This window comes from Schistocerca americana, chromosome 7, assembly GCF_021461395.2.
Source record: "Schistocerca americana isolate TAMUIC-IGC-003095 chromosome 7, iqSchAmer2.1, whole genome shotgun sequence".
NCBI lineage: Eukaryota > Metazoa > Arthropoda > Insecta > Orthoptera > Acrididae > Schistocerca > Schistocerca americana.
In genome coordinates this window covers 597,534,624-597,546,565 of record NC_060125.1, presented here as the reverse complement: position 1 = coordinate 597,546,565, position 11,942 = coordinate 597,534,624, and the positions used below count along the sequence as shown (strand labels likewise).

The 11,942-nt window shown below is 39.8% G+C and overlaps 1 protein-coding gene across 1 annotated transcript in view; it reads right to left on the bottom strand.

Moving 5' to 3' along the window:
- Positions 1-673: 673 nt before the first annotated feature.
- Positions 674-11,942, bottom strand: part of LOC124622652 — a 97,290-nt gene continuing 86,021 nt past the window's right edge. The window contains exon 4 of the mRNA XM_047148430.1: positions 674-1,050. Within this exon, the coding sequence (XP_047004386.1) occupies positions 766-1,050 (285 nt within the window). The 3' untranslated portion in view covers positions 674-765. The remainder of the gene's footprint in view (positions 1,051-11,942) is intronic.

Below are 11,942 nucleotides of genomic sequence, written 5' to 3'. Positions count from 1 at the left end.
GGTTGTTATTTATGAGTTTGTTATTCAAATTCTGTTCATTGATTTTTATTTTTTGCTTTACATGAATTTCACTTTTGCCAATGCTGACGGGACAAAAAGTTGATCCTGATTGTATTTCATGTTCAGAAATAAAACATTAATTGTCCACTTCCACCATAACAATACTTAATAAGAAAAAAATATATGTTTTAGTATATAGTCACAATTTTTATTACTACTGTGCATAGTGGCTACTGGTTTTGGTCCACAATACCATCCTCAGGCTACACAGTCTTCATGTTCATTTTCCAAGAAGGTGTGTTATTTGTCAGTATTTGACACACCTACTAGGGAAGCGAGTGAAATGACTTTGTGCCATGTGAGGGCCTGGGGATGGTACTGTGTACCTAGTGGGCAAATTAAAAATAAAACTCGGCGACTATAGAATAAAACATATATTTTTTTCTCATTGTGTTGGTTGCTGTTCCAGGCAACAGTATGTTAGGAATATGTAAGACTTAGTAAATTACTGAGTTGTTCAACATAATACAACAGTAACTTTAATGACTGCTTTGTTGCACTCCATCAAGTTTAAACAATGCAAATCCAGGATGGAGTAATGACAATATTACAAAAAGGATAGATTGCTACTCACCACTTGTTGTGCCTATCTGCGACTCAACAGCTCCATTGTGGTGAGTAGCAATCTATCCATTTCATAATATTGTCATTACTCCATCAAGTTTAGTTTATAAAATGTGTTTTCTTTCCAGTATCTATTAAATATTAATACACACATCCTGGGTACTGCAGACCACATTTATCTGCGATGTCTTCCATTTCTTTTTCCTCAGGGAGACTGCTGAAGAAAATATTTATCCCTGTCATGGAGTAAAAGTCTGCTTCTGATAGAAGGGGAATCACAGACCTCTGCATGCCATGAATGAATGGCATGAGTCTACAAATAAGCAGCTGAGGGCATGTCAGATTGGCGTACTGTGAAATGTGACCATTTACAGCATCCATAACACGATCAGCCAGGGACTGATCCTTTACAGATGGCACAAACTTCTGAAAATAATGGAAAAATTAGTGTTTCAGTAGTGTTACTCTAATTCCATCAACAAGAATAATCATATAATATTTACTATTTACAATCTGGAATTTATTTTATTTTTTTATTTATAAAATTTTCTCAGCGAAAGTCAAATACGAGGGCTATCCACAAAGTACATTATGTTTTGGAATTAAAAATAAATAAAGTATTGGAAAATTTCTTTATTATATACAGATGAAAGCCACACTTCAATACTACTTTTCTACATAGTTGCCATTTAAATTAAGGCTCTTATCATAGCGATGGACGAGCTCGGAAATTCCTTCGTCGTAAAATTCGGCCGCCTGCGCCTTCAACCACGTGGTTACCTCTTCTTGAAGCTGTGCATCGTCATCAAAACGCTGCATAGCCAACCACTTCTTCATTGCTGGGAATAAGTGGAAGTCACTTGGTGCCAGGTCGGGACTGTACGGCGGATGAGGAAACAACTCCCACTTAAAAGATTCGAGAACTTCACGAGTGGCATTTGCCGTGTGGGCCCGGGCGTTGTCGTGAATCAGCAAGATCTTTGAGCCCAACTTTCCACTGCGCTTGTTTTGTATTGCTCTTCTGAGGTTGCGCAGAGTTTGGTAATACCTTTGAGAGTTTATTGTAGTGCCTCTTTCCAGGAAATCCACAAAAATCGTATTTCTACCGGGTTACTGATTAACCACTTGGTTGAAGGCACAGGCGGCCGAATTCTACGACAAAGGAATTTCCAAGCTCGTCCATCGCTATGATAAGTGCCTTAATTTAAATGGCAACTATGTAGAAAAGTAGTATTTAAGTGTGTCTTTCATCTGTATATAATAAAAAGTTTTTCCAATACTTTATTTATTTTTAATTCCAAAACGTGATGTACTTTGTGGATAGCCCTCGTATAAGAATATAAAATTATTGCAAAGAATAAAGATCTCAGCACTCACCTCCATGACAGACACCTGTGAGTACAGCATACAGGGGAGTGTGGCTTACGTTTCAAAAACACAATTTTTATGTAACACATAAATAGAAGAAGTCAGAAAATGAATGAAATAGAAATAAATTGCTCACAGTCCAAGATAAGTTGAAACTGTGATGCACATGGAGTAAGGTATTTCAGAAACATTAAAATTGTCTCTGTAACATCCTAAATGAGTAACAAGAGGTGGCTTAAGTAATATGGAAAGACCTACTGCTGTTTTCTGACACTGAAACATACCAAGTTGGAATTCCTACATCTGTTGTGATTTCAACAAATGATAACAACCAAATTTGTTGTCCTTTCTGATCTCTACCATATAGTTTACAAGCAGAAGTGGAATAGAGTCAGTCAGGCTCTGAGAAATTCAAAATTCAGGCATACCCTTACATCGACCTACAACAGAAATAGACAAGCTGTCCTATGGAAAAACCTGTGTGCTCTTGGCACAGGCAAAGTAAACGCTGCAGCTGATCCCATTGTCCCAGCTGAAGAACTGAACTGGTACTTCATATACCTACAACTGCAATTGAACCACAAACAAAACAGAGACTTATTGATAACTTCATGGGGATAAATGACTGTAACCATGAAAATTTCTATCTAAAGCATGTTACTTGCAATACCATCAGAGAGGCCATCACACACATCAGATCGGCATCTATTGGACAAGATGCTACCACAGTCCAAATGATGAAGCTTATTGTGAGCCACTACTACTCACTGTAGCAGGCACCTTCGACCACTCTTTACCTACAAGAGCTATTCCTGCAGTCTGGAAACAGGGACTAGTTAAGGCTTAAGAGTATATAGTTCTTGGCCAATTGACGATCTACCTAACTACAAACAACTACTACATGAATATCAATCATGTTTCCATAAATGCTGCACAATAATGTCCGCCTTAATAAAGGTAACAGATGACCTGAAGCTTGCCATAGATGCACAAGTGGCAACTATCATGTGCTTCTTTGACTTCAGCAAAGCCTTTGACACTGTTGAATTAGACATATTACTTGCAAAACTTAGCAGCCTAAATTTCTTGCAAAGTGAAGTGCAATGATTTCGCTCATACCTAACTTCTCACAGCAATGCATCCTGTCCAGCACTATGAGGCCACAGAGGAGGCAGGTAGTATCAGGTGTCCCCCAGGGTTTGGTATTAGGTCTTGTACTCTCTTTATTGTATTGTGTCATCAGTTTTGTCCTACTGCAAGTACCACTTGTACACTGATGACTTCCAGCTGTAAATATTTTATGGATGTGGTGTTGTAGAGCTTTAATGAATGTTAAGAATTTCATTATGCAATACACAACTGTATCAGTATATTTTATTAGACACTATCACTTTTAGTCTAGGATCAGACTATCATCAGGTCCAAAAACCATCTCAGCTATGCATTTGTGTAATTGAAATAACAGTTCTCATATGTACATTGTTCCATCATTGATATGTATATGTATAACATATCCATTTAACCTCACAAACATTTTGTGGGACAAAATGACTGTTAAGAACTGTCTTATGCAATACACAGCAATGATCAATTTCAGTCTAGGGTCAGACCAATGTTGGGTCCAAAAGACATCTCAGCTGTGCATTTACATAACTGAAATAACAGTTATGGCTCTGAGCACTATGGGACTTAAAATCTGAGGTCATCAGTCCCCTAGAACTTAGAACTACATAAACCTAACTAACCTAAGGACATAACACACATCCATGCCCGAGGCAGGATTCGAACCTGCGACCGTAGCGGTCGCGCGGTTCCAGATTGAAGTGCCTAGAACCACTCGGCCACAACGGCCGGCAAATAACAGTTATCAGGTGTATGTTGTTCCATCACTGAAGGTAGCTGTATATATGTAACATTATGTCCATTTAACCTCACAGGCATTTTTGTAAGGCACAAAAATGTCTATGGGGTTAAATGTACATAATTTTATATATAGTTAATCTAAATGATAAATGGAAAATCTCATATAAAGATGTGAAACAAATATTAACAAAGAAATAGATGGGCTGGCCAGTACTTACCTCAGCTCAGTACAGCTGACAGATACACAAAACAGAACAGAAATTTACATATCCTAGCTTTCGGAACTTTGTTCCTTCGTCAGGGAGGAGAGAGGGGAAAAAAGGGGAAGAAGGAAAAGTGGATTCAGTTACTCACAACCCAGGTTATGAAGCAACAGGTGAAAGGTAAACAGGGAGGGTAGCAAAGATGGAGGCATGGGTGTCAGAGGGAAGTCAAAGATATTCTACTGTAAGTACTGTGCCAGCTTCAAACCAAAGAGGATACGTACAGAAGTAAAGAGGTATATAGTATAAAGATAAACACAACTATGTAGGGTGAAAAGATGTGTCAGTGGCTACAGAGGAAAGGGAAAGAGGAGAAGACTCAAGAGTAAATGGGAGTGGGGTTGGTTAATCTAGGTTCAGTCCAGGGGGATGGCAGGATGAAAGGATGTGTTGGAGTGCAAGTTCCCATCTCTGCAGTTCTGAGGGACTGGTGTTGGGTGGGAAAAGCCAAATGGCATGTATGGTGTAGCTGGTTCCTAGGTCCCTAGAATTATGCTGGAGGCTGAATCCACTTTCCCTTCTTCCCCTTTTTTCCCCTCTCTCCTCCCTGACGAAGGAACAAAGTTCCGAAAGCTAGGATATGTAATCTTTCTGTTCTGTTTTGCGTATCTATTGGCTGTACTGAGCTGAGGTAAGTATTTATATATAGTTAGTTAGTTAATTACATGTTCCTTAGATCATTTTGCATGATAGATCATACTGATGTGGAACTAATCATTTTAGATTCGCATTTACAAAACGAAAAAAAAAATATATACAGATGTGAGTTAGTAATTCCTACCCACCACCTTTTACACTTTACAGTAACAGATATTCTTCTACAGAATAGAAGGAGTTGTCAAGGTGAAACTTTCTCAGTTCATTATAAAATTTTACTTTGTTGTCAGTCAGACATTTTATATCACTGGTTAAGTGATCAAAATTTTTGATTGCAGTATTGTGAACCCCTTTTTGTCCTAAAGACAGCCCTGATGTTGATTAATGAATGTCATTTCTCCTTCTGGTATTATGTACATCATTGTTACTTTTGAACTGTAGTGGATTACTTACAACAGACTTCACGAGGGAATAAATATACTGTGAAGCAGTAGTCAGAATGCCCAACTCATTAAACAACAAAGTAGGAAAAAATAGATTGTTACTTACCATAGAGAAGACATGTTAACTTGCAGACAGACACAATTAAAAGACACTTACATAAAGCTTTCAGTCAAAGTGAAAGAGAAACACACACCACTCATAAACACAAGCAAGCACACCTCATGTACACATGATTGCCAACTCTGGCAGCTCATTTGTGGTTGGATCTTGGGGGTGTTAGGAGATCGGGGTTGTGAGGGGAAATGACACAGGAGATCTGTTTGCAGACTGGATCTGGCAGATAGTGGTTGTCTGTGAAGGCCTTGGTGAGACCATCAGCATACTGAGCAAGGAAGCTCTTGCCACTGCAGATCTGCCATTCCCAGGCGGCCAGGCTGTATGGGACAGATTTTTTGGTGTGAAAGGGGATGACAGCTGTCAACATGCAGGTACTGTTGGTGTGTTTAATGCAGACAGAAGTGCAGATGGAACCATCAGTGAGGAATAGGTCAACATCTAGGAAGGCGACATGCTGGGGTGAGGAGGACCAGGTGAAGTGGATGTGAGAGAAGTTGTTGATGTTGTGAAGGAATGAAGATAGGGTAGCTTGGCTCTGTGTCCAGATCATGAAGATAACATCAATGAACCTAAACCAGATTAATGATTTTGTGTTTCGGAAGATTAGGAAGGTCTCCTCTAGATGTTCCATAAACAGATTGGCATAGGAGGGTGCCATGCAGGTGCCCCACAGCTGAGCTGTGGCTTTGTTTGTATATTTTCCCATTAAAGGAGAAGTAGTTGTGGGTTAGGATAAAGTTAGTGAGGTATGTGAGGAATGAGGTAGTGTGTTTGGAGTCTGAAGGGCAGTAGGGAAGGTAGTGTTCAATAGCAGTAAGACCATGGGCATGAGGGATGTTAGTGTACAGGGAGATGGTTTCAACAGTGACAAGTAGGGATGCAGGAGGTAAAGGGGTGGGGATGATGGAGAGTTGGTGAAGGAAATGGTTGGTGTCTCTGATGTGGGGGGCTAAACAACAGAGGGGGCACAATAAGCAGCCACAAAGGGGCATCCAGGATTGTTGGGTTTGTGGATTTTGGGGAGCATGTAGAATGTGGATGTTGGGGTGTCACATGGGTAATGAAGGAGATGGATTCAGGGGGGAGGTTCTGGGAAGGGCCTAAGGTTTTAGGAATGGACTGGAGGTTGTGTTGGACTCCTGGGATGGGATCACTCAGGCAGAGTTTATAGGTGGAGGAGTCATATAACTGGTGGAGGCCTTCTGCCAGAGAGTCACTGCCATTCATAACAACAGGTCAGAATTTGTTTTGAAGTCATGTATGGCTACAGTTTCTTCTATTGAAAGACTGTTGTTTTGAGGAAGGATGGCGAGGCTAAGTTGGAGTTAAGGAATTCCTGGAAGGTGACAAGCAGGTGGTTAGGTGGAAGGGAGTGAGGATCACTGTTGGATGGCGATATGAACTGGAAGAGGTTGGGTTAAATGCTAGAATTATGTTGGTTTTGGTTGGAGGGATTGGCACGAGGATGTGCCCTCATTGCAGGGATCAGGAAAAGGAGAGTGGGCCTTTGAAGAGTCCAACATGTTTAAATTTGAGTGTAGGGCTAAAGGTGAGGTCTTGAGATAGGACTGAAATTTCTGTGGAGCTGAGGGTTTTGCTGGGGAGATTAACAACTGTGTTGGCTCTGCATTTGGTGGAAAGTTGGTAGGGAGTCGTGGGGGATGTGCAAGTTGATAAGGGCAACTAGGCAGAGTTTAGTTGCTGTGAGGGAAGGTCAAGGAGGACCACTGTGGGTAGGATACGAGTAGGACAGTGGTGTCAAAGGCAGCAGCAGGATGTTAGCAGGTTGGATAACTTATGGAGGTGGTGTCTGGAAATCTCATCCAGATGCTGGAGAGCAAGGGATTAAATTTCAAAGATGTGATGTGTGGAGTACAGATTGCGCAATAGTCATATCTTGCAGAGGGAGCAGAGGTGGTTCTGGGATGCCTGTGCCATGGAGATGTGTTTTTTCAGTATGAGAGTTAAGAGCCAGGGATTGGTAGAATCTGGAAAGATGAAGGTCAATGTGAAAGGATGGGTCAGATTCAGAGAAAGGAATCTTTATGGTTTGGCCATTTGGGGGGGATTCCATGGTTTAGGCAGCATTTGAAAAATAGAATGTGGGATTGGGTTTTAGCCAAGGAAAGGGATACTGGTGCAAAAATCAGGGGTGAATTGTGGTGGGAATAGTGTAAAGGAAATGGGAATGACACAGAAACAGGCAAAATAGGTGTATATATGGTTCTCGGGCGAGACGTCGGATGTCATAGTGAAAACTCCACAATATTTTATCAGTGCAACTGGCCAACATCTGCTAAGGCAGTGTGCTCATCGCACCTGAAGATGTCGGCCAGTTGCGCTGATGAAATATTGTGGAGCTTTCACTATGACATCCGACATCTCGCCCGAGAACCATATATACAACATGTCCGTCGGGAAAGCCTCAAGCAACACAGGCAAAATAGGTGTTTAGGGTTGTGGGAGGAGCGAGGTAAGAGAAACGGTGTGTGACAGATACGAAAAAAAACCATGCAAATATGTAAAGATACACAAAAATGCATGAAGATACATAAAAATATGCACAAATACATTAAAAACATACAGGAACATGAGACAAAAAGAATGATGAGAAATGTGTGTGTGTGTTGTCATGAAGCCTGTGTTGTGTGTGGACGATCATTTGCACAGTGTGGCTCAGAAATAGATGTAGTTTGGAAGGTGATGAATACACAGCAAAGAAGAGAAAGAATGGGCACTGAGAAGAGTAATGCTATAGAGAAGAGTAACAAAGGAAAGCATCACAGGATTGTAGGTTGGAAGAAAAGCCATCCAGCAAAATCAAACAATGAGCAGTCTGATAGGAATATCAATGATGTACAAAAAGAATCATTGCTACTTACTGTACAAAAGACATGTTAAGTTGCAGACAAGCACAATTAAAAGACCCTTACATAAAGCTTTTGGCCACAGTCTTCATCAGAAAAAGAGAAACACACACCATTCATACACACATGCAAGCACATCTCATGCACACATGACTGCCAACTCTGGCAGTTCGGACCAGATTGCAACTATCATTTGGGATGCAAGCAGCAGCCTGGATTGGGCAGGGAGGGGGAAGGAATAGTAGTGCATGGGTAGGGGGAGAGACAAATGCTGTCTGGTGGAGTGTGCAGAGACTAGAATGTCAACATGCACATTGTCAGGAGGTTGTGGGGCAGGGAAGTGGAAAAAGGAGCAAAAAGGGAGAGGAGCGGGAAAAGGTGGGTGGGTGCACTGGCAGAGGGTGGCAAATAAAGAGGGTGGGAGACAAAAATGGGGAGGAGATAATAGGACAGAGGCGGTGGAAACTGTTGGGTGGATGGTGTGGGGACTGTATGTTACCATAGACTGAAGCCAGGATAATTACAGGAGTGGAGAATTTGTCGTAACGATAACTTCCATCTGCTCAGTTCAGAAAGGCTGGTGGCAGAGGGGAGGATCCAGATGGCTTGGGTAGTGAAGCAGTCATCGAAATCAAGCATGTTATGTTCAGCTATATGCTGTGCCACAGTGTGGTCTACTTTGCTTTTGGCAATGGTTTGGTTAAACAGTTGTCTACAAGATGATAATGGGTGAGCACCACACATTATTCTTACAGCACGTTTTTGTGCAATGAAGACTTCTTTCCTATGACATTACTGAATGAAAATATGGAAAATATGTCAATTCCTGATTTGTCTCCCCCCAAGGTTTGCAATGAATCTAAGAACAATTGTGGCGGAACTGTATTATTTTAAGAGTTCCAAAATATGTTTTTCCAATTTAAATTCTCGCCAATATGGACCCCTAAGAAAAGTGAGGGTGAGACGATTCACAGAAAATCAGTCAATGATACTATTAAGAACTTTGTTTACCATTTTTTCTCTTTCTGCACATAAGCTTGGATTGATTACAATATTAGTGTCATATGCAAAAAGAATTAATTCTGCTTGTTGTATACCAGATGGAAGATCATTTATAAATATGGGGAAAAATACAGGGCCTAAAATTGACCTTAAGGACCCCACATGTGCTTTCTCCCCAGTCAGATTTGTGTCTCTGGACTATGTTGCTTGAATTACTCAGTACAACTTTTTGCATTCTTTTGGTTCGATATGACATTCTCCATTGGTTGGCTATACCATTGATATCATCAGTTTATCTTGGAGAATACTGTGATTCACACAGTTCACTGCCTTAGGGAGGTTGAAGAAAATACCAGCCAGCGCTATTTTATTATTTAAAGCTTGTAAAGTGTAAATGGCATTCCTGGTAGAACAACCATTTTGGAACCCAAACTGTGGGTTGCTAAGGATACTATTATTGCTAATGCGAGACAGTATTCTAGAATACATCATCTTCTCAAACATTTTGGGGAATGATGTCAGCATTGAAACAGGTCAATAGTTATTGACACCTCCTTATCACCTTTCTTAGAGAGGTGTTTAACAATGGCATACTTCAGTCTCACTGGAAAAATGCCTTGAGTTAGCAATGCGCTAAGTATGAGGTTAATACCGTACATAGGAACAAACTTTTACTATTCTATTGGAAATGCTATCAAAACGAGTTGAGCATCAATTTTAGAGAGAATGTATAATTTTCTTAATTTCAGATGGAGGAGTTGGTGATCATTCATAAGACTGAATTTTATGGAAGTTACTGCTATGAATTTGCTCTTGAACTGTTTGTCCCTATGCTTTCTACTATATTTAAGAAATGATTATTAAATGCATTTGCTACCTGTGACTCATCATGTACAGCCCTTCCATTCAGTTCAGTAGTGATGCTGTCTCTTTCTGTGGCTGGTTGTCCTGTTTTATATACCATATAGTCTTAAGTCTGTTGTATGACACACTTATTTCTATTATGTACAGGTACCTTCATTTTTTAATAACCTTTCTATGAAATTTTGAGTAGTTTTTGTAGTGTGCAACTACTGCAGGGTTCCTACCTGTTCTTGCCAAAAGATATGTTTTCCTTTTCCTTTCTTAAGATAATTTAGTCCCTGTAATAATCTGTAGTTTTCTATACGGCTGTGTAGTGTCCTTTCTGATTAGTTTATGTGGAAAGCTACTTTCAAATAATGATGTGAATTTGTTATGAAATAGATTAAATTTTGTGTTAGCATTTGGCTCATTGCAAATTACATCCCATTTCATCTCCTCCAAACTATTCTTAAAAACATTTGTCCTGGAGTCATTAATTATTAAACTGATTTTTACTGAGGAGTATCCACACAGTAAGGTGATATGTTATTTATCCAACTAACTGTGAATCATGATCAGAGAGAGCATTTGTTACTGGGAAAATAGTTATTTTCTTGCTTTGAGCTTTTTCACATAAAACATTATCAGTCAGGGTTCTACTTTCTTTGTCCACCCATGTTAGAAAGTTAATTACTGATATGAAACTGTAGGATCCAGTCACCACAGACTAACTGCTTGCTGCTGTCTGACAGATAGCACAGCAAGGAATCCAGATTCCTCATAAATAGTTCAAAATTTCCAATTCAAGGTGAGCTATTTTTCAGAATTAATTCACAAACACAGACTTCTTTGCGATGAACACTACAAAACCTACTTCTCTCAGTGTTTTTCAACTTGGGTTCTGTTTTAATGTGTATAACAATTCCTCTTTTTCCCATGCTATTTCTGCTTGAGTAAACTGCAATAGTGTAATCTTTTATATGTAACTTATCTAACCTTGTTGTTATGTGGTGCTCAGGCAGGCACAGGATGGCTATCTTTTCAGAGCTTTCTAAATACGAGGGCTATCCACAAAGTACATTGCGTTTTGGAATTAAAAATAAATAAAGTATTGGAATTTTTTTTATTATATACAGATGAAAGCCACACTTAAATACTACTTTTCTACATAGCTGCCATTTAAATTAAGGCACTTATCGTAGCGATGGATGAGCTTGGAAATTCCTTCATTGTAAAATTCGGTCGCCTGCGCCTTCAACCACGTGGTTACCTCTTCTTGAAGCTGTGCATCGTCATCAAAACGCTGCATGGCCAACCACTTCCTCATTGCTGGGAATAAGTGGAAGTCGCTCGGTGCCAGGTCGGGACTGTACAGCGGATGAGGAAACAACTCCCACTTAAAAGATTCGAGAACTTCATGAGTGGCATTTTCCGCGTGGGCCTGGGCATTGTTGTGAATCAGCAAGATCTTTGAGCCCAACTTGACGTAACATTGCACATCTGATAACTGTTGCTCTAATTATGCAAATGTGTAGTTGAGATGGTTTTTGGACCCTGTGATGGACTGATCCTATACCAAAACTGATTGTCTCTAATAAAATACACCATTACAACTGTGTATTGCAAAATGCAGTTCTTAACCACCAGTTGTGTGTACAGATATCTGTATGCATAGGAACTGTTGTTTGAGCATTTTTGACACAGTTTTTGCAATTTTGGAAAATGTATGTGCTGTAACTGTCATTTGCGCATTTTGTCATGATTTTTGCATTTTCAGAAATATTATTTTGACTATATTATGATGATCTGAAAGTGGGTCCAGGACTGAAACTAGTCATCAAGTGAATAAAAAAGTGAAATTTGAAACTTTGGACTGTTTTTTTTTTTTTTTTTTTTTTTTGAATTTATTAACAGAATTTGCTGACCCACAGCTATTCCAGCATGCTTGAAGTAC